Source organism: Belonocnema kinseyi, chromosome 7 (genome assembly GCF_010883055.1).
Source record: "Belonocnema kinseyi isolate 2016_QV_RU_SX_M_011 chromosome 7, B_treatae_v1, whole genome shotgun sequence".
In the NCBI taxonomy this organism is placed as follows: Eukaryota; Metazoa; Arthropoda; class Insecta; order Hymenoptera; family Cynipidae; genus Belonocnema; species Belonocnema kinseyi.
The window spans coordinates 1298599-1322746 of NC_046663.1; the positions used below are offsets into that span (position 1 = coordinate 1298599).

The window sequence follows — 24148 nt, forward strand, 5'->3', positions numbered from 1 at the left end:
CCCCCCCCCCCCTCCAGTTTTTGTCAAATGTCCACGTTTTGAGACCCCCTAAATTCGAAAAACAGGGTTTTAAGAATGAGTCTGTATGTCTGTCTGTCTGTCTATGAACACGATAACTTTTGAAAAAATTAATCTATTAGATTGCCCTTTGGTACACTCGTTGAGTGTCCTAAACTAAAGATCAAGTTCGTTAGCCAGCCATTTTGGATGAAAATTCAAAAAGTGGGCACATTTTGAATATTTTTGAGAACATTTTTTTAAAAATTCAAAAATTCTCTGTACGGTTATTCATAGAATTAAAAAAATGTAACAATTTATTCTAATGACTTTTTTTGAAAAATCAAAAATTACTAGAGTTATAGCATTTTCAAAATCCAGAAAAACAAACTAAAATGAACAATTTAAGCCAAACTACGCTGATACGAAAAAAAGGCTGTAGAAGAAAAACGTTGCTTTTTGAAAGCCCTACAAGATTATGATAACAACCTTTTCAATTTTGTCAAAAATTTGAAAATTCAAAATTTGATAGTACACAAAATTTTTGAAACCACATTTTTTCAAGATGTAAAAATTCTATAGATCGTTGTTCATAGTACTTCAAAACTCAAACAATTTATCCTCATGACTTTTTTATAAATAGAAAATTATCAGAGTTAGAGAATTTTCAAAATCCAAAAAAACAAACTAAAATGAACATTTTAAGCCAAACAACGCATGATATGAAAAAAGTCAAGCGAAGAAAAACTTTGCTTTTTGAAAGCCCTACAAAATTATGCTAACAACATTTTTAATTTGGTCGAGAAGTTGAACACTCCAAATTTGATCGTACCAAAAATAATGAAAAATCCAAAAATTCCATTTTTTGGTCAAACTATGCAACATACGAAAAAAATGAAAAAACTTAAATTGCGCGCACTGGAAAGAACTAAAAATTAAGAATGAATCACTTTTCGATATAAGCTACGAGAAAAAATGAGACAAAACTTGTTCATCCTAAAAAGAGCTATAATTTTTGATAGGACAGTTAGTTTTTGCTTTAGTCGTAAAAAATAACATTCTAAATAAAATTATTATATTTCTTTGTAAAAACGACACAAGGTATGAACTTAAATTGTCAGACAAAAGTTGTTCGCCTAAAAAGATCTATAAATTTATTATTAATCATTTTTCGATTGGACGAGTAGATCTTCTTTTAATTGTAAAACATAAGATTAAAAATTAAAAAATTAACTTTTTGGGAAAAGCACAGAAAAGACGAAAGAGGACATAGGCTCCTATATAGGACCCTATATAGATTCCTGTATTAGACCGTACGCTGATGCGCAGTAGTTATTATTTAATCATAAAAAACGACTTTAAAAATAAAAAAAATTATAAAAACAAGGAAATAAGAATACAAAAATAATCATAATAAATACAATTTGCTTTTTATTTTGCAATTTTTTAATGAGTAATCCCTGGCAGAGTTACATAAATAATGTATTATAATTGATATAAAAGTGTGTCATCTTTGATTTTAAAAGGTCTGTGCCCGAATGCGGAAGAAATGCAAAGACTAAGCGCGGAGTGCAATTGTCCTTAGTTGCGTGCCGTAGGTGCGCTTAAACTCTCGAGTTAAGCTTTTTTAACGAAAGAGAATTCACAACCACAAAATTACAGTGGTGGATGTTTTGAGTCTTAATTTTAAATTGTTTGCGCAAGAATGTCCCTTGCTTTGTCGTGATCATTTTTTAGTGGTAACGTCCATATATTTATTTAAACAATTTTTCTCATAAAATAAATTTCGTGAATATATCAGTGAAACATATATAAATCTTGGTTGCAAGAATTTTTTACAGAAATAAGTTTATTAGTTTAAAGGATTTTGATAAAAGCTGAATATTCAGTAAATATTGTTATTCCATAATAATCTTTTATCATTTAAACAACTTTTATCAACCCGTAATTTAAAATAATTTAAATTAAAAACGAAATAATTTTATTTTAGTGTTCTTTCTGTAATATTTCGAATACGAAAATTCAAACGTGTAGTTCTATTTCCGCGGGGATGATCAGAAGAATATTCCGTTTCCACCGGTGAGGTGACAATTTTCTTTCTAATATCAACACTTGTCCACACGGGGGTAAGCGTTTTACGTGATATGAATTTTTCCCGTGAAATGAATTTGGTTGTATTGTGCAAAAGAAAATATTATTTTCTTTTTCAACATTTATCTACATTTTATTTTGAACTCTTTTGTTCTTCAACATTATACATAAATACACACTGCTAGTTTTAAATTTGAAGAACAATTTTTTTCGAACAACAACATTCTTTGTAAAGAATTCTGTTAAAAATTCACTTGGTGAATCACCTAAGCGACATGTTTTATTTAAAGAAAACTAATTTTTAGATTTGATCATTTTTTGCATTTTTAATTATAAATACTTATTAAAAATCTGATTGTTGGCTGACAAATATGAAAAAAGGACAATCTTTTATAAGGTGCAAAAAATTACTTGCAAACATAATTGTGTACAAAATGCTAAGTAGACATTTCAACTACTTAAATTTTCATTATGAATGACATAAACTCAACTCCCGATATAAGAAAAGTTTCGGGCATGGCTTGCCTGGGCCTTGTTCCTAAATTAGGGGAATCTGTACGTAAACAGGCAGGGCAATGTGAACCGTTCCTCTTGGATTTGGATGCATGACGTAACTTGATGTAACTCACGCGCTGAAAGTGCTACCCTCGAGCTGTTTTTCACGCTTGATGAAGCTGCGAAGACCAGCAATTCCAACTTTTTTAGTATTATAAAACCATAATCACCAATGACTTGTATCTCTACACTTTCGTACAATATTTAAAAATGAGAAATGTTCTATTATGGTATGGTGCAGTTTTGCAATGTTGCTCATTACAACTTTTAATACAATACTCTTTGCAACTAATCTTTTGAGCCTAGAAGATTGACGAAGAAAAAAATTGACATCCTTTTTCCTCCACGATTAAACCCGATACTTCCAGATTTTTCTGACTATTGTAGTTATGAAAAAATGATTGTTCATAACAAGTAGTTAATTACAATTTTTTCAATCTTGCAACATAAAATCAAATATTGAAATGTTTTTCTACATACGTTATGCGAAAAATAATGTAGCCATATTATATGTGAATACATTATTTTTCGTATTAATGTAAGGTTCAGTGTTTACGTCACACTCTTTTATTTTTAGTCAAACTAGTCTAAATATATTTGAGTTAGGTAGTTCATTGATCTGTTAGTTGAAAATAAAATTGTTGTGGTCAAAATGAAATGTTTTCAGATTAAAAGAGCTGTCACGGAAATTTGATGGACATATTATTTGAAGATTAATGGTATTGATTTATATACTATTGAAGATAAATTATCTCATTGAATGGTATATTATTATATAATTCCAATAATGTCCATCTGTGAGCAACCGCAGCCTAGACATCGAGGAGGCATGTACGTCGTTATTCGTGATGGAATTTACAACTGGATATATTTATTAAAGCTGCACTGCCGCCGACAAATGCTTGGTATGTAGAACGTGCATCGATTACGAAATTTCAAATTATGAAGCTTATTTCAAATTATACAATCTCAATATATTTTAATTTAAAATAGTGTCAAATTAAAAATTGAATATTTTGTGCACGTGTTACAAAAAAAGAAATAGATCATTTGCTTGTGACATCAATAGGCAATTATTATTGTATCTTCTAGAAAACGTGCAATTCACTTTAGTTATGCATAAAACAAATATTTTGTTGAATAAATTCTTTAATTTAACTGAGAAAAACGTGGAAAAAACTATAGTGGAATTAGGAGTTTTTATGATCGATCTGATATCCGTTATACGGGCAGGTCTTGACACTGTTTGATTGATCAGTAATTTTGAAAAACTCGCGTGAAGAAGATTATCAAACTAAAATAAAAAATTTAGGTTTAATAATTACAAAGAATTGTAAGTGATATAAAATTCATGCTTAAATATCTTCTAACCCAGATTCTCTGGACCACATTGGTAAAGATATATGAGAAATATAGAATTTATAAATTGATACCAAAAAGTAAACGTTTTTTTATGCCAGTAATCTTTCTGTTTAAAGACACAAAATGTATAGAAAGATTGCACCTTCAAATAAATTATATTTGGAAAAAAATATTTTGAAATTTACTGTATTTTAATCGTGATATAGGGTAAAGAAGAAAAGGGAAAACGTCTATCGTGGATATGTTCTGAGCAAAAAGTCTTGTAATGCGGATAATATGCAATTGGTCAATTATGGTAATAAAGATGACCAACATCTCGTATACCAATGAAGTCGAAATACATATTTGCCAAATTCCGGATAATTTTGACCAGATAGAGGACCCGAGAACTGCACTTTTGAGAAGAATTAGTTATGGAATTATTCTGCCGTCTATATGCTGTTTGGGCATCATTGGTAACATTCTGAATCTCATTGTACTTACTAGGCGAAACATGAGAGGCACCGCGTACATCTACATGAGGGGTGAGTCACACTATTTTGAAAAATGAGATAAAAATCTGTGAGTGCCACAGCAATTATTTGAACGCTTCATGATTCATTTTGTTTAAAGGATCAGTTTTCTTCTGCATTTTATTTTTTGTTGATACATTTAATATTAAATGGATCAAAAAAGTATTATGGCTATACGTAATTAATTTCTTGAGAGAGAATCATTTCACTGGCAATTCAATTTTTTTTTAAATTTGAGCCTTACGAATTCGCATTCAGAGACTAAAAAATTACAGGAAATACCTGGTCCCATTTGGCGGACAATCATAATCAATGTTATAAGGAATAGAAATGGGGAAAAACCAATCAAAGTTTTCTGTTTCAGCATTACTTAAACATGGAATAACTTTAGTTGAGAAATGTATGTTGTTCTGCCCACGCCCACACTCTCTTCGTTCTACCCTTTATCTTGAGTATCTTGACCTCCTCCCGGCCTTCCTTCCCATATATATCCGCCATCCTGCTGGCGCGATAATTTCGTTTTTTTCTTTATACAACTCATTCCCTTATTACATTTTGTTCACTTGCAACCATCAATTATACATTTCTAAACTTGGAGAGCACTTTCCTTTATAGAATGAGAATTACGAAAAGAAGTGATTTACACTTACAATTAGTGGTTTTGTCGAACTTTGAATATGTCCCCTATAGCTTCCTGTTCTCGGTTGGCCATCGTGAATCTCGTGCATTAGGGGGAAATTACTCGATAATTTGATTTCGCATTTGCCCCGGATTCAGGTCCAGAACGTCGGTTCCTGAAATTCAATGACAGCTGGCACAACCAAATCCTATTGTTATTATTGAAATTGCGAAAACCGAAGTTGATCGCGTAAGCGCCAATATCAATGTTTTATTATTTGTTAACACTTGAAATTTAGCGTATATGTGTCACATATTCCCTTATTTTTTGTAAGAACAACACAGGAAATTTTCTGGAGAATTTTACTGTATTGGCTATGAAGTTGCTAAACCAATCTAATGGAAATCGAAATTTGTAATCGCCTTGACTCTCTGTTTGACTTTCCACATTCGCGTTCCCTCATGATGCTTCTGATGCATAAATGTAACTTCTCGTTCATGCTTCCTAGGAAGGTACCTGCAAAACCGAATATTTATGCGGTGAAATCTCTTTCCCAACAAACTTTCCTACATTTGAATATCCCACCCTCCGAATTGACGATAGATGAGCCCATTCCCGCCACGATTTTCAGTTTTCTCGAAATTTTACTCTGTAAGCATTGCCTACAGTTACGAAACTAATAAGTTCGAGAATATTGATAATTATAGTATTCATTAATAGTGTTAACATTAACATGGTAAAAAAACATATTATTTCAGGTATTGAAATAAGACTCGGAAGAAACAGCCTCGAGTGGTAATAAAATAAGAACATTGGTGGGAACCCAGGCATTTGTTTTTCATTGAAAATAACAACATGAAGGTATCCTATTCAAAGACAGGCACGCAAAAAATGATACTGTAAAAAAGAGATCTCTAGTATTTACAGTGAATGATCACTCTTTTAATCGATGCATTTGTTATATAAATATATATAATTGTATACCTACAACATCATCGCAGGAGGTTTCAACCATCGTATTAAATTATTTGAATTAACTTGTAACATTCTAATCTCATCAGTCACTTGACTTAGTTCGTGGCTATGATGTATAATCGGGTTTACCCGAGTAAAGGTTTAATAAAAACACTGGAATAATAATAATAATTTTGACTATAACTACATATTTATGTGGAATGCGGCATCAACTAATTATAAGGAGGGGGAATCTGTTTTTATGATTCTACAAAAAAATAAAATATTGAATTGGCTAGACAAATGCTTCCACTTCGGTAATTGGTTCGGCTTTACGCTACACAATGATTACAATCAGCAGAAAAGAGTTTAGTATATGAATGAAAGGGATAATTCGATCCTGGGATCCAATAAATTCGAGAAAACAGTAGGATGAACGTGAAAAAGAATAGGGGTAGAGTGCGCGGGTTCAATAAATAAATTAAACATTTCCACTAGACTATTTGTTCACTTGTCCCAGCAGTCACAATGTATACAACGCTCTTGAGCTGCAATAACTTGAAAGCTTGTGTGTACATAAATAGAAATCGCAATACCGAGATACCAACTCAAAATTATTGCGGAAAATAAAAATATTTGCATATGCACATTATTCCTGTTGCTATTCCCTTCCAAAAATCTTGCCTTGGCCTCAATTGGGCCTGCTAGTGGAAAATATGGAAAAATAGTGCAATTATATTTTTTAATCAATTATTTAGAAACTTGAAACTTTTGAACAAAAAAGAGAACATTTTCGCAAGTTTAAAGTTGTTTCCAAGTTTGAGAAATCATTTGTTACCATCCACAAAATTATTTACGATCCATGAGGAGTAAAACGATTAATGATAAAAGTTCGAATAAAATTGAATTTTAAACTTTCCTCTTTTTCACAGGATACTCAGCAGCCGCTCTACTGGCAATAATATTTTGCATCCCCTTCGCCCTAAGAGTTTTGATTCACAAGGAGACAGGTCGCTGGAGTAATTGGTTTGAAGCTTTTTATCACGCTCATTTAGAGTTGTTTTTAGGCAACGCTTGCTTAGGTATGATGCATATTACCTTTTTTAGATAACAATTTACGCATTACGAAAAATGACAAATGATATTGTGTTTGCAGGCGTGGGAGTGATGATGCTCTTAGCTCTGACAGTGGAAAGATATGTGAGTGTCTGTCATCCTGGGCAATATACAAGACCACTTTGCGGACCACCTCAGCTAACCGTAGCTCTGATCCCAATTGCTACATTTGTGGTTTACCTTCCCAGTGTGTTTCGTGGAGAAATTACAACATGTCTCCTTGAGGCAGGTGGCCCCTTAATCTTTCAAAAGAGGGACAGTGTTTCCTTCCTAAACTCAGTCTTTTACCAGGTATTGTATAATAATAAGCAATACCATTCCAGTTGAACTTCTCAAAAGTGGTTAGCCACATGTATGCTGGGATTGTAGATTGCATGATTCCCTTCATCGGAAAAGTTCGAGTATTATCTTATTTTTCTCTAGGTGTACAAGGTAGTGTTGGAAGTGGCATTCAAGGTGGCCCCTACAATTCTTCTAGCGGGATTCAACCTCCGAATAATGATAGTTTATAAAAAATCATGTGACCGACGTCGCAGGATGACGCTCTCAAGGACAGTAAGTAATGAAGAAGATTCTAGGACATTCGCAGAAGAGAGAAGGCTGATTCTTCTCTTAAGTAGCACTAGTATTCTCTTTCTGGTTTGTGTCAGCCCCATGGTGATTTTAAACGTCACACTGAGCGAAAGAAATCTCAGCCTCTTTCCCTATCAGGTACTTTTTAATTTGTTTGTACATCAAATTCGTTCTCATTCATCTCGTCGCGTCAAACTAGGATAATACAATATGTGTGTGGAATATTTTGAAACAGCATAACTGAAGGAGGTTTATCGAATTTTCCAGATATTTAGAGCTCTCGCAAATCTGCTGGAGGTGATCAATTACTCAATAACATTCTACATTTACTGCCTCTTTTCGGAGGACTTTCGAAACACCCTGATCCGCACTCTACACTGGCCATGGGGCAAAGATGGTGCAGGAGGAGGTGGAGTTGGTGGGGGCGGGGGTGGCAGGGGTGTGCCTGCGAAGCGCTCTCCACAACCAAGACCAACGACTACCACCACACCCCCGACAACAACCTCTGCCACCCCCGGTCTTACTGCTCGTGCGAGTGCGTAGTTAAGTTTGCGACCGAGAGAAAAATAAGAAAAGAAAGTTGGAAACTTAGTTGAAAGTATTATTCAAATCTACGATCGTTCTTTCTAATCGAACAACTTGAATTTTATATCCACAAGACGTGTAAGGCTGCAATTATAGTAATTAATTTTTAATTTTTGATACTGAAGATACTAGAATATTTTTTCAAGAGAGATAAATAAAAGTAACAATTTTCAACAAATTTCTTCTTTTAATTCTTCCGTAAATCGCGTGCACTGAACATAAATCTGAGCTAACAAAATAAGCTCCCATTATACACGTTATATCGAGAATATGAAATAGGAATTGAAAACCTACAGGAGAAATTGGGTTTTTGTCTATAGTTGAAATAAGTTCAGGTCAAAATGATATCGTCATCTATCATCTTCATTTGAAAAAAAAGAAAAAAGAATTGTAATCGATGTGATGTATATACTTTATATTAATTCTATGTGAAGAAGAAAAGAATATTCAATAAAATTATATACTTAATTATCTATCATTACTTATTATTATTATATATTATATTACTTATTATTACTTCAATTATTTCAGGCCAGATTGCGGACCAGCTTAAAAAATATTTTTATTCCTGTAAATTTTTGAATTTCTTCAGGTATATTCAACTCGAGATTCATATATAATTGCTTGCTTGCTATAGTTGCGTGATCTAGTTTATTGTGTAGGTACTAAGTTTTATTAAAAATATTAAATTATTGGCTAGATAATTATAATTGATATAAATGAAAAATGTCATACTTAGAAAATTTCTAATTCAAGCCTTAAAATTTCTAAGTTTCTATGCGTGAGTTCCGTAAGTACCTAGGAATAATTTTGTAATAAAAACTTTAAAAACGTAAGTACCTCAAATGATTAATATTCAGCAACGGAAGAGAAGCTAGACGGTTTTCATACTGAAAAATTTAAATTTCGTTGGTTTAATTTCCAATTGGATAAAACTAAATAATCAAATTATATAACATTCAAAGTAATTTCAACGATTTAATGTAAAAACTTTAAAATCCTCATTTAAAAATAGTGTCTAGTTTTAAAGCTCCTAGAATAATACTTATTTAAATTGGAAAACTTTCAATTAAGAATGAATTGTGGGGACGCATTATATAATCAATACTTGAGAACGCAGTATTGAGGTGTTAATTCAATGCACTATTTTCAAAATGTTTATAAACTATAGTTTTTTTTTTGGTTTTTGAAGTTCCAATTTGATAATTTTAATGATAGGCAAAAAACAGTTTCAGAAATTTTGATTAAAGATTCTAGCAGATAAAAAAAAGCAAAAAGGCAAACAAAGTTTCTCAATGCCGCATTTTTAAATTCACTCAAATATATTTACAAATTAACCAAAAAGATTTTGCAATTGGATCGAAATTGAAAAACTGAAATCACTTCCAAAATTACGATTTGTTTTTAAGAAATTCACAATTTACTATTTTTAGTAGATGTCAAAAATATTAGATGTAATGCCGTTTCCCTACACAATTAATTTTTTTAAAACTTTGATACATGAAATAGGTAATTAAAAATAAAAATAGCTAACTAAAACCTTTTCAAGTTAGAAGTTAAATTATCTTAATTAAAGATAATTTTAAATTAATTGTTTTTCAATTATAATTTATGCATGAAAATTTAATACTTCAACTCACAGACTAAACACCTTTTATCTGCATCAGTTAAAATTATAACGTTCAAAGTTTAAATTTAGAATTTGAAATTTTCACGATTCAAGGCTATTTCAAATATTTCAATTTCAAATATTTGATTTATAATATTGCTCACTTTAAATGAATAGTCAAATATTGCTACATATTCGAAAATGGTTATTTTTTGATTGACAAATGTGAAATTGAATGGATAAAAATAAAGTTTTTTAGACAAAAACAATATTTAAACAGAATTTTAAATTTAATAAAAGATTTTAATTATGAATTTATCCGTTTACAAATAAAATCAGGGATCCAATCGAAATCGGCCGGATAGCCAGATCTCGGTCAGGTAATCCGGCCAAAGAACAGTTTGAAAATTTTGCTCCAGACGAGAAATCGGTGACTTGATTTTACTTTAAAGGCATGGAGATTGGAGAAAGGTTTTAATCATTGTTGCTAACATTTTCTATGAATGGCTGAGATCACGTGGTGCTGATATGAGGTTAGGAAGGAAGGAAGAATTGATTAAAAAAATATAGAGCACAATAACGAATGTTTTAATATATTTATTATCCCCGCAACAATTTTTTCAGTTGTGTTTTCAAATTGATAACTAAAATTAGGTTGATTCTGACTGTGAATCACGATTTTATTTGCGGATTACGAGACGACGTGGGTGAATTCTCTTTCTAGGTGACGAACTGAAACTTTTAATTGTCAACGTAAATACCAGACGCGGGCGCAGAAGCCAGAGGGCGCCAAACACGGTGGTCAATTTGAAAGTGAACAACATGAAAAAATGCCTGAAATTTTAGAAAATAATAAAAAATGTAAAATTTCTGCTGTTGAACTTTGCAGAATCGGTAACAGTTTTATTTAATAAATTAAAACACAGTAAACAATTAAATGTGTTAATTGAAACCGTTAGTGTGCCTCTGTTCATGCCATGTGCCTTAAAAATGTGTAATTTCTACAACAAGAGTGTCCCGACTATGAATTGTAGTTCATTTTACTTTAAAGACTAATATCGGTAAAAATTTGAAATTGTCCAAATGTAAAATGTTTTATATCTAAATAATCGATCAAATTAAAGCCCTTAAAAGGAACATTATTAAAATTAGAAAGGTCTCCATTAGTAATGAATTGTGAAATCATTAGTTTGAATTTTAAAACTCTAAATATTTGAAGGATATGTAATAATTATCCGATTCCTACCTTACCGACATTTTTCTGCAACAACTCACGTCGATACGAATTGGGATATCAAGTTAAAATTTTTGAAAATTAATCGAAAGGCATTAAGAAACGTTTGTATGGTCCTGAATTTCTAGAAATATACAAAAGTTTATAAACATTATTTTTTAAGAAAAATGCTAAAACATATTGCGAATCCAAAAATCAGTTGTTTTGCAAAAACATATTTAAAAAGTTTAATTTATGCGACAAGAATTGCATATTAGGGCCTTAAAATATGTTTCAGAAAAACATTGCAATCACAGAAAAAACTAAGAATAAAATTTGTTGCGGGAAATTTTTTAGAGCGATTAAGTTTTGGTTAGCCAACTTCCCGTCTTTCAAAAAACATGTGTTTGTCATGGAAAAACAAAAGAAAGTTTAACCGATATTTGTGTAAAGTTTATCCTGTGAAGTTAATTTTTGTTGCAGATAATCTTTCGTCGGAAGTCGATGTAAAGTTTATCTTCTGTTTTTTCTGTGATCGGCTCATTAGAGACAAATATATAATAACGGAATAAAGAGGAATTGAATTAGGGAAAAGAAAAAAATCCATCATCACACTCATTTCCTTTTTCTTTCTCCGACGTTTTAAGGGGGGTTCCTACATTGTTGGGCCGAAATCCGGCTGTTTTTTGGGAATAGTTTTTGAGGAAAGTATAAAAGATAGGAGGCTGAAATTTTCCACAATTGTTTGTCCATGTTTAATGCAGTACTACAAAATTTGTTGGGTCGTTACATAAAAAAGAAACTTTATTTAATGATTAGAAAGAATTTCCGCATTTGGTTTTTATGATTATTGACTGTCTCTTTGCTATGAATGAGTGTACATAAAATAAAAAAAAGGTTACACTAATACTAAACAGTACTTGAGTTCTCTGGAATTAAATGCGTACCAACCCACAAAATGGTCAATTTTAAAGAAAATTTGCGTGTAAAATTACAAATTAAAATAAACTTAGTTATTTATTTTTGAAACCTAATGGAAACATGCTCCTTTATTTTTCTTTCTAGTATGAAGTTAAAGTTTCCTTGAAATTCGTTTTATCATCATGAGTTTCCCATAAGCTGACAGATTGTGAGGCTCATGCAGTAATGAGAATGACAGCTTCGTAAGAAAAAATCTTTCAACGTACTAAATAGAAAATGAAACCAAATCTAATCACAGAAAACTTTTCCCACAAAATGCAAAAATCATGGTGTTAAAATAAACGAATTTAAAAACAAAATAATAAATAACGAGACACAAAGTTTGCGAATTTTATTGAAAATCAAGGTGATATTGAGAAGTTAAATCTAAATATTCATTATGCTCTTTCACACAAAAAACAGACCGATGGTTACTGAATCTTTTGGAAATTAATATACCTTCATAAGTGATCAATATTTGGAGATAGGCGGAGGGTTTCAGTAACAGATTTTGGGAAAAAGTTGGTTCAATGATTAGAAGCTCTAAAAAGATGAAGAGATAAATATTCATAAAATTCCCAATAATAAATTACAAGAATTCAGATTAAAACTATCAGGATGATATAATTATTTTATCACAAATAATAAATAATTTTCAATTATATAGACAAATAATTAAATGAAGGTTACAAATTAGCAAATGCATTTTTAAAGAAATGTCCGGATCCACTGATAACATGCGCTCGCAAGGGGAATATTACAATATGAATTTTGAACAGTAAATATAACGAAAAAATTATGGAAATTCTTGAGGAACAAAATAATTTTGAAGTAACCGCAAATAACCTTATTAACGATATGTTCTCTGACCAGAATATTAGAAGAATTACATCGTAAGATTATTAAAAAGTCAACAACAATTTATGAAAGTAACGTAAAAACTAGTGCAGCTTTTATTAAACTTATTGAAGGAATTACGATTCTTTAAGATTATATTCTAGCTTTTGTCTATGTAATTGCTATGTTCCCAGACATTTCTTTAGACGAATTAAAATAATCAATTAAAGAAATATGGTGATGCACAAGTATCACACAAAAATTCCATTTAAAAAGTTTATTGAGGCAATCGATTTTTTTCATTCCATTTGCTCTTATCTATTTTAGCCGAAATTGTAATGGAAGACTTAGAAAATACAGTTTTTATCAACATGAAAAATTTAGCTTTTAAATGATTTTAACAGCATAAAAACCATCATTTTCAGGACGCGCTTTGAATTTTCTTTCAAATCGTCCGACACAAATGGAAATTGCGAGTATAAAAAATATTTTTGATTGAGCAATCAAATTATTATATTAAAATTTCAATAGAAAAAAGAAAGCCTTAGATAATACAGAGAGGTAAGAGATTTCGATAGATTAAACACGGTTGTTTTACCTTAGTTCGATAAAAGTTCAAAGTCCTTGAGATCAATACTACGAAAAACGTATTTGCATACAATTTATATAATTCTGTTTAAAAGTAACAGAACTATTAAATTGGGAAAGTGTATACGTTAAAAATGGAAAAATGGGGCAATGTAAAAGTCCATTATACTGAAAAAGAATCAAACAAAGTGGGAATTCATGGAAATGTTATACACGAAGAGAGGGCAATAATGCAATCAATTTAAAAAGGAAGCTTTTGAGATATTATACAACAGGGCTTTTGATAATTTTATCAAATATTGATAGGAAATTATTGTATTCTGAATATTGTTATTTCTAACACTTGTGAAAACACATGAAAGATTTCTGAAATATTTAGTATTGACACTAATACAAAAAATTCATTCAAAAAGAAAAATAATGTTAGTACCATTATAAAAAACTTAAAGCTCCTATTTACATACATTACTGATATGAAGCATATGGTAAAAATATTTACTCGTAGGATCCTAGAATGAATATCAATCTCTGCATCTGCATCGGAGAGAATTCTTTATAGATGTTACGTCCTGAATACGGTTCTGTAGCATGCCCGTCCTCAAGGTATGGGAGGTCTCTCCAGCGCCAAGGTGTCGTATAGCGCTTCTGTCGACGAGCTCAGGGTCTTCGGGGATGCCATTAAGTCGTTCTTGCTTCAAATGAACCTTGGCACATTTTACTAATGTTAAATCTATTCCAATTACCTGCGTGTACTTCTCGACAATCTTTAGAGCTAGTTTCAGTTGGTCTGCACTTTCACCATAGATCTTAAGAAAATCGATATGAAATACATGAGTGACCTTGAATGAAATGTTATGCGATACTCTGGTTTGCCGCAGAAATATCCCTGCGATTTAAGAATTGCAAGAGATAGCGGAATTGGAAATGGTAACACTCATAGTGTTACCGTGAAAGATGCTTCCCAGATGCGATAGTAAATCTGGTTGTAGAAAGGGGTTTTTATAGCAACTTATTATATTCGAATGCACCTTCAAGCTATCCAGCAAACAGATAATGAACATGCGCGAGGCTGAATTGAAAGCTTTTCGGTAGTCAATTCAGGACATTTGACAGGTGACGCTTGTAGAAGTCTACGTCTTTGCAGGCACACCTGCCGATTAACCCCACTTTCCCGGCATCGTGCTGCGCCTTTTTTCGAGCCGCGTTGTTCGCATATCTCTCACGGGTCTGATTGTCCGAAAAATCCTGTCATTTATAGGATGACTGCAAAGATCTTATATAGTATGTGCAAACAAGTTAATGGTCTGTCATTCTTGGGGTCAGACCATAAGTTGCCCACCGTCGGTAGGAGAACTTTGTATATTTCCACTAGCCACTACGGAATAGGCTCGTCCTATTTCAGATGTAAGGTAAAAATGCGGGTTAGATACTTGTGAATAATTCTTCATACCGAAAGCTGACTCGCACCTGGGTGAGGTGTCGTACAACGATGACTCTTTTGAATACGGGGCGACTTCCTAAAATATGCAGTCTTATTATTTCACGCAGTGCAAAGGAAAAGTAAAAATCCTCCTAGCTACTCATTGGAATAATAATGATACTGCCAAACACAGTTGTAGCTGTGGTTTAAATCGATCAATTATGGAATGGGCAGAGCACACGACAATGGGTCGGCAAACAGTGAGTGGGCAGATTGAATCAGGAATGGCTTGCTGAATTGTTACGATGCCAGCATTATCTCTGTTCACAGAGTCGAATAGGAGGCGCTAGAAACATTCTGAGTTTCCACACGTTTCGCAACATTGGTTTTGAAATCGCGCTGGAAACGTCTCGTAAACAGAGTATTCATCCAGAATGCTTCTCAAATCGCTGCAAGAACAAGCTGCAGACGAAAAAGAGGAAGCGACATTAATACTAACTGTGGAAAGTAGGTATCCCCTGAGAGATGGTGACGATTTCAGGAAAGGAGGATCATTAATATCCAGGTTCTTCCTAATCTCTAAGATTTGGCTGAAATGAACGTTGACTTTTGTGACTTCGCGACTTCTGGAGCATTAATTTTTCAGTTTATGGTGCAGTGATAGCTTTGGCTGATTCAAATCAAAATGTAAAACCGGAGATGCATCAAAAGACCAAAGACTAAACAAAAAGATTGACTGGGCAACAGTACCGTGTTCTGTGTGTGGTTGACTGCGTGATATTTGGTAGGTCGTTTACTGTAAGGATCCGAAAGTTTGCCCACGAACTGAGGATCTAACATTACACATTGAATAAGTCAAAGCTGCTGACAATCAAACAGCACATTGTTAACAAAATACGCGTGTTATTTAGTGCGAGGAAAATAATACAAATGAAACAGGGGTGAGTCAGATAGAAGCAACAGTTTCTCTCTGACCCATCACGCCACTTCAGTGATATCCCTGTTTCTGTCGAAAATCCCCTAAAGTCCTTAGAGGTCAAGACTTTTTGGAGAGAGATTTACGAGGTTCGACACCCATTAAATGAATACAATGAGAATATCATCCGTCTCAAGTAACTTTGTGAAAAAATTACAACATATGAGGAGGAGCATCCATCAATTACAGTCAAAGAGGTAAGGAAAGCATTGAGGGTCACGGTGTAGGTCCAGATGGTATCAAGAACTTCTTGCGGAAAAACTTAACCTCTACACACCAACATCTAGCCCAGATCTTCATCGCACATTTAAAGTTGGATATGCTCATTCCACAGTAGCGGGTGTTAGGACGCAATCCTTTTTTCCTCCGAAGAGAGGGGACATGTGCAACCCAAGGAACTACAGCTCAATAACACGTGGAAGTTGCCTGATACGCTATCTTTAAGTACTTAGAGAACTTCTTTCTCTACAGGTGCTAGACAAGTGTTTACCACGTGGGCCGCCGATGGCTTTCAAGAGTGCGCGGCGGGAATCGATCCTACAAGCCGATGGAGTGGCTCTAATGCTTATGCCTCAGCCTCCAGGACCATCACCCAGTTAGTTCTTCTTGAGTATGCCAATCAATAAAATAAATACGCAGTAGCATATTTTACCCACCTAATTAGTTGGACCAAGTAAAAATGTCAAAGAAATTATCAAAGGAAAACTAATTTAAGGCAATGAATTCCCTACTAAAATGTATAAAAAACAACACGAGATAGAAGATTTGATCTCATGTTGTTCTTTATATATGAAAATACTACTTGTGTTACTTTAAAACAGGTTGTGTCTGTTTATAGTAAAATAAAATGCTTTAAAAGAAAAAAATGAAAAAAGTAAGCAATTAATATGTTTAATATAAAGCTTTCACTTAAGAATATATTATATAATGTTTTTCATCCATTTTTGATTATATGCTTACTTTTCACGATAGTAAATAAATTACTTTCAATATAGGTTAACGGTAACAGAATATATTGTAATTTGCGGTCTGGATGGTGCGGGTCGATACAGGTTGCGTGGAGTGTTGCCCCTTGAGGGTGCGGATCTCAGCACGCGGATTCTCAATAAATGCGTTCTATAAAAATTTATATCGCATCCTACTATGGCAATATTGGAAAAGGAAAGGGAAGACAAGACTAATCGCTTGTAATTGCATTGGTCGGTATGTATCCACACAGAGCAAGGTATTGCATAGCATGCCAAACTGGTAATTAGTGAAATAAAATTGAATAACAAGGTTGGATAATTTCAAGTGATAATAAAATATGAGGTATTCATACCAATTAAAATGTTTTTCATTAGTTACTCGTTTGAGGATTTTGAGTCTTCAATTAATCATACGAAAACAGCGAACATGTAGACTTTACAGTTTAAAGCAAATTTGTGAGGAGAAAAAGAGCTTAAGTAAAATTTTAATCTCGCGCTTTTTCTGTACATGACATTAACATCTTTAATTAGTGTATCTGAGTCCTAACGACGTACGGTCTTTTAGATATTCCTTACATAATTCGAATTTTTAATGTGGCCTATATATGTGTAAGTACAGAAGTCCAGAAACGACATCATATATAGAATTTCGGAATCGCACGGATGGAGCTAGTCAAGCATGTCCTTTTCTATTTTTGAGAGTGGGGCTCAACGTGGAAACGCTTGCGCAGCATCCAGGATCTTGCCCGACGTCAGTCAGTCCAACGCCCAGCGCCGCAACGCTATGACGTCACCGAGTCGCGTGTTTTCTTGACACTACAGAGTATACGTCGAATTGCGCTAGTGGTTCATGAATGAAAACTATCTGGTATTTCAAAAATAGTACACTCTTCTTTCTAAAACTTACTCAGTTCACGCCAACATCGTTGGAAAATTTCGTTTTTAACCCAAACTTGTCAAAGGAAATTTCTGAATATACTTTCGGTAAAACAATGTGAATAATAATTTGGTACTAACTTTAAGTATCCATCGATTAAAATAGGATAAAAACTTTTTTTTGGAAATTAAAAACAGTTCCCCAATGTTTCATTAAAAACAAAATTTCTTCTGCCTCCGTATTGTAGATATAGTCAAAAAGTCTTCGCGTTTTGAATCCCCATAGCAGTAGAAGTTATGACCAGCAGCAATAATATTTTTCTAAATACTTTTGGATACCACAATATATTGATTTCCATGCAGATATTTGTGGTAAAAAATAATTATATATTTTGGATTTTATTAATTAATAATATTTGAATGAAGTGAATATTTGTTATTGTAGAGATGTATTGTTGTGCACAATCCTATTAAATTTGGTAATTTTCATGCGTTTGGAGCGCATTACAAAGCGTTATATACGAACAATGTGTTTTTAATTGATTTAAAGTTACGCTCGGCAGCTCTGATCGGCTTGGAAAGGGATTAAAATTGTATAATTTCCGTGACCTAATCGATGATTCTAAATGAAGGACAGAAACTCGATCGTCAAGGACTAAAAGTTCTCCATACTCTTTAATACAAGCCTACTTAAACGATTAACGAACTTGACCTTTCTTTGGACGACAACGGAATCCACTGAAGGAAATTCTGATTAGAAAATTCCTTCGAAAGTTATCATGCTGTTAGAATACAGGCGGACAACATTTTTCGTATAAACCATTTTTCTGACTCAGGTATCTGAATAGGTTCAAATTCACATGCATGTAATACCACCTATCATTAATGATGAAAGTACGAAAAGTAAATTGGAGACAGATTTAATCTGCCATATGAATTGTTATTTTCTAAATCAACATTACTACGGATCATCGGCAATTGTTGCTTTCAATTAATTAAAAGCTTAAATTGAATTTAAATGTACGAAGAATTTTTAAAGTTTCAATTTTTCACGCACAAAGTTAAAACTCTCATTACACTTCCGACTGCGCGTAGAGTTTTCATAAATTTCTGAACAAAACAAATTTTAATGTCCGCATGGAGGGGTAGGGTGTGGGGAGTGAATTTGGAAAAGAGCAATCGTACTTCACGCTCTGTGAAAAATTTTTCAGAGTCTGTGTCTCGAGATCGTCTTCGTGTTGGACAAACGGTAAGATGTATGCAGAGTGTAGCTGGACTCGGAATAATTAACTCACCTGCAAAAAAGACGTGTGAAGAGGCGATAGCTACACAGAGGAAGCTGCAAAAATGGGCAAGAAGAACAGCAAGCTCAAGCAAGATACTATCGATCGACTCACCACTGACACGTATTGTAAGCTGCTCTATGTATACAATATATACCGTAAAACAGTTGTATACGTTTAAATCCCTACATTTGTTTGATAACGTTTTCACATAAGCCTATAAAGATCAGCTTTGAAATTGAAACAAAATTGAAAGCATAATTATTTTTATAAAGAGATAGACTTGTGCATACTATATGTGCGGAGAAAAGGACCGGAAAGGAGACTTTACTGACGGAAAACAGTCATAAAAAAACTTAACATTATTATAAAGTAACAATTTATTAAATTTTTGTTTTAGTTACAGAGAAGGAGATTCGACAGTGGTAAGTTCTATAGTTATTTTCATAATTATCGTCATAGAAACATGCAACAAGAAAATAATAAAATAAAATACTCTATTCACGCAGGCATAAAGGTTTTCTTAAGGACTGTCCGGATGGCTTACTTACTGAGCTGGTAAACAAATTCTGTGTTTCTTATATAGCTAATAGTTTTAACAGACATTTTAGTTATGAAATAATTTCATATTTTTTATTACAGGGATTTATTAAAATCTACAAACAATTTTTCCCACAAGGTGATCCGTCCAAATTTGCATCTCTTGTATTCAAAGTTTTTGATGAAAATAACGTAAGTTTCACAAAAGGATAGATAACTCTATGTTGCCTGCGTGATCTTATCAAACTTCGTAGTGAACAATTACTTTTGTATAATTCGAAGTCCTTTAGGGGTTTTTGGTTGCAAATGTTCTGCATTTTTTACATACTTGCACATTAATGTTTGTTCCAAGACTGAGTGTTTGGTGTCTCATACAGTCTCAAAATGACCGCAGACCTTCTTTTCCAGGATGGTTCAATAGAATTTGAGGAATTCATTAAAGCCTTATCAGTAACGTCAAGAGGAAAATTGGATGAAAAGCTACACTGTAAGTAAGATAAATCAGAGCCTCAGTTTTTTCTTTTTATCGTTCTACTCTATATACAGAAATCTTTTCTTGAATTGAAAATTTCGTCCTACTCAAAGTCTAAAAATAGGATCACGGTCTTCTTTATAAACAAAAAATAGTATTAAATTTAGCTTTAAGACTATAAAGGGGCTTGAATTAAAGTGTAACAATAACAAGACTTTTTATGTGATCGCTGTGTTTTTCTCTAACTCCCGTTTTAAAGTTGAAATCTAGACTGCACACATTTGAAACCGTAAAAAGCATGAATATTTGCACGCACTTTAAATAAAGAATATTTAGTATATAAATATTTTTATTTTTCAGGGGCTTTCCGATTGTATGATGTCGATAATGATGGTTTTATTACAAGAGATGAGATGTACAACATTGTGGATGCAATATATGAGATGGTGGTAAGTCGAATTGATTTTGTAAATTTATGTACACGATACATTATGTATTTAATGAGGATAAGTGTGAATTTAGATGTTCCAAAAAATCATTGATTTTTATCAATTACCCCCTCCCCATCCTAATCGTTTATCGTTTTTTAAATAATTGCATAACTTTGTTTTAGTTTTAAAAACAGTTTCAACCGTAGTTTTGGAACTTTAAACAGCCATAAAAGGAACAAACCTTTTAATTAAATTAAATTAAAATAACTAGTTACGTGTTAGAGAGAAAAAACACAAAATAATATTAAAAACTGAGAAGGAAAAAAGCACTTAATTGATAAGAAACATTATCCTGAAACGTGAAAAGCTATCCTTTGTGAACTAACGAACTACCCGCATTTAGGCAGTTAACCCACCTATGTACATTTGGGGTTTTAAACACTTAAACTTATGCCCTGCTGAAATACCAAACTTTGGCGTTTGTGGCTTTTTTGGATTGTCACCTATTGAAACTTATGCCCTTTTGGATTTGCAAATTGCAGTGCTAATATTCATCCGGAATTCCAATTTTTGCGCTTATGCCCTTTTGGGTTTCCTAATTGTAGCGTTAATCTTCTGCACTTCCAAAATTTGGTGCTTTTGTCATTTTGAGATTGCAACTTAGAGCTTCGACACTTTTGTTCTTCAAAGGTCTTCAAGGATTATGCCATTTTAGACTTTCGAAGATTGGCAACTATGCCATTCTGTGTTTCAAAATTGTGACGATAATATTTTTTTGTAATTCAAAACGTTGACACTTATACCATTTTTGATTGGCAAACTTTGGGACTTACGCTCTTTTGGAATGCCAATCTTTTTGTTTTAGTGGCGAAAGATAGATTCGAAGAGAAGGAAGTGCACTCGACCGAATCTATAAGGGTTTCAGCCGGAAGTTATAAGACCGTAAAAGGGTTTATAGTTTGGTTTATCTTTTATTTAAGAAGCTTTCCAGGTTTATAGGTTGATTGTGGATTTATTGCGCCTTTACGAGTTTCGCGAGTTGAATTCGGGTTATCGGGTTAAATGCGGATCCTACGTTAACGGGTCAACAGGGGCTAAAACTCCTAAGAAATACCTTTATAGATCTTTTTCAATGCTATTTCATGAAAGCCAGTTAGGCCACCCTAAAAAAGGGCATCAAACCTCTAACATTTTTAAGAAAATAAGCACAATTCTATATTTAATTCAAAGAAAAACCGAATTAGAAGATTGATATTCCTCGCGAGTCATCTGCTCCTCCGTGGATGGTCGAAATATGTGAAAACAACATGATCGTATTGGTCAACCAGGAATGATATAATAGGGACATAATTACGGAAGGCCCTTTAGACCATACAAAAGAACGAACTAACTCTATATATTTTCACTCTAACTTTGAATTTTTTCATGTAGGGTAAGGCAGTGTAATTGATAGAAGTATAATTACCTGTTAAAATAAATTGAAAATAATTTTGTTAAAGGGTCAGCAGCCACATGCAGAGGATGAGAATACACCTCAAAAAAGAGTTGATAAGATTTTTGACCTGATGGACAAAAATCACGATGAAAAATTGACCCTGGAGGAGTTTCGAGAAGGGAGTAAGGCGGATCCAAGGATTGTGCAAGCTTTATCGCTGGGTGGTGGACCGGAATAGCAATGTTGTTTTTACATACGTAATGTTTAGGGTAATGAGGGAATATTAATTGACTAACTAAATAAGTTCGAGACTGTTATTATATACATGACGGTAGTATAAGACGTACTTTTTTTCGAAAAATTTCTGAAATTTTCTCAAAATTACGAACTGCGATATTTACGGTCTAATTCAGCTATGTAAAGTATTGATTTTTATCAGAGTGTAGGCTGATAATTACATTTTTAATGCAATCAACTATTAATTTAAGTTGCAATAGCCTATACACTCTCAGCTCAAAAGAAAGGCTGGCCCCGCTTTCTGTGATAATTATTAACAATCATACTGGTTAAATTAGTGTGACTAGCATTACAAAATATTGTACGATAGAAGTAAGATATAATGATACATTGTTGTACGCCATTTGTGCAGAGAAAAATGATAACTCAAATGTTATAAGACATGGTCAATTCGCGTTAAAATCGTTATTAATAATATAATTGTTCTGTAGTTTGTTAATGCAAAACTGTTACTCATTGTGCGCATTATGTAATTTTTGAACGTTGCTTGTTTTCATGAAAATATAAGCGCACGCATGTATGGTATGATGCCATATGGTTATTCTTTCTAAATTATATCATAATAAAAAATTGCAATAATGCCTTTTTTACTATATATTTCACATAATGCGTATGCGTCTGATTTAAATTTTTAATAATAACTACAATTGAATAATAAGAAAATTTTGCGAGATGTGGATCGGCCATTCGGTTGGGTCTTCACTCATTTAGAGTATATAAAAATCTATTAGGTGAGTATTTTTCTTTTCATCCAATGGGATTTAGTTTCCGAGATATCGGAGCTTGAGCACTCGAGTTCAAATACGAACACCTTAAATCAGTGACGCACATCTCGTGACCTCTCCTTGTATGTATGTTGCGGTAGTGTTTTTTTTTAAAGTAAACATAAGTTTCAATTATATCGAAGTTGGCATCCCAACTTTAGGATTCCTCGATACAAACAGAGTTAACCATTTTTTTAGATTTCATGAATCAGTATTGATAGATGATATAAAGTAATAAGATAAACAATATATTTTTTTATTTATAAATCGATATTGCTAGATCATAAGAGGCCATAAATGAGGTACACCAAAAGGTAATTCAACCAGTCTCGAAGACGGGGAAAATATGTTAAATACAATACTCCAGTATTTCTAATATCAAAAACGTTTTCCTCATAAAGGAGAGTGGAATTTATGGTGCCCCGTTTTGATTTAAACGTCCTCTAATGGGTGGTAGAAATGTGATTTTGATATGTTTACTTTTTAAAGTGAAGCTCACATTATCGGAGAACATGTGATATTACTCAAACACGCTTTTTAGTTACGTAATTGTTTAAAGTTCGGCAGTCGGGTTAAATTAATGCCTTTTATTTAAATAATATGAACATCAAAGAATAAAAATGATACAATATAATAATTCTGGAGAGTGTAATGTAATGAAGAAAAATCACTCCAGACATTTTCAACACTAATTAAATTTGTTCTATTGTTCAAAGTCAAGTATTTGACAATAGCACTTATAACCTCTCACTTTTTTTTACTTTAGCTTTGTTCACAGCTATTTAAAATAATCTTAATATTTTGTATGGTTATGAAAACTGAATTAGAATATACGAAGAAAAATCTATCTAAAATACTGAAGTTTAAAAGGAATTAAATTTAAAAAATTCCAATTAAGAAAAAGAACTATTTTTTAATATATAGCTTTATTTAACTGTTTATATTCAAAATTAAATAACTTAAAACTGAATTGTTTAAAACAGAGAGCCTTGAATAGTTAAAATTTATGACAAATAAATTCACACTAAATTTAAATTTAAGTCTGAGTGCAAATTTTTGAAGATTACAGTAGAATTTTTGTATGCCATTCAAGAATTTTAAAAGGTTTTAAGATA

General features: G+C 32.6%; 2 protein-coding genes across 4 annotated transcripts in view; both read left to right on the forward strand.

The window, feature by feature from the left end:
* LOC117175827 (probable G-protein coupled receptor B0563.6) overlaps nt 1-8742 on the forward strand; it is a 14058-nt gene extending 5316 nt beyond the window's left edge. Inside the window, exons 2-8 of one of the 2 annotated variants that reach the window (XM_033365589.1) lie at nt 3311-3362; nt 3455-3548; nt 4212-4529; nt 7023-7172; nt 7247-7497; nt 7630-7917; nt 8047-8742. In XM_033365589.1, the coding sequence (XP_033221480.1) occupies nt 4271-4529; nt 7023-7172; nt 7247-7497; nt 7630-7917; nt 8047-8322 (1224 nt within the window). In that variant the 5' untranslated portion in view covers nt 3311-3362; nt 3455-3548; nt 4212-4270 and the 3' untranslated portion in view covers nt 8323-8742. Of the gene's footprint in view, nt 1-3310; nt 3549-4211; nt 4530-7022; nt 7173-7246; nt 7498-7629; nt 7918-8046 lie in introns of both variants that reach the window. The other variant, XM_033365588.1, reaches the window with a different exon arrangement.
* Nucleotides 8743-17715: 8973 nt separating this feature from the next.
* On the forward strand, nt 17716-22781 carry LOC117175828 (frequenin-1). 2 transcript variants are annotated; one of them, XR_004467540.1, is made up of 7 exons: nt 17716-17919; nt 19023-19222; nt 19495-19519; nt 19604-19652; nt 19737-19826; nt 20043-20121; nt 20467-20555. XR_004467540.1 is itself a non-coding variant. In XM_033365590.1 (7 exons), the coding sequence occupies exons 1-7, from the start codon at nt 19159-19161 to the stop codon at nt 22208-22210; spliced, it is 570 nt and encodes a 189-aa protein (XP_033221481.1). In that variant the 5' UTR covers nt 19047-19158; the 3' UTR covers nt 22211-22781. The 2 variants fall into 2 exon arrangements, 1 of the variants encoding a protein (XP_033221481.1); XM_033365590.1 differs by lacking the exon at nt 17716-17919 and adding an exon at nt 22037-22781 and having other exon boundaries at nt 19047-19222.
* Nucleotides 22782-24148: the final 1367 nt, after the last annotated feature.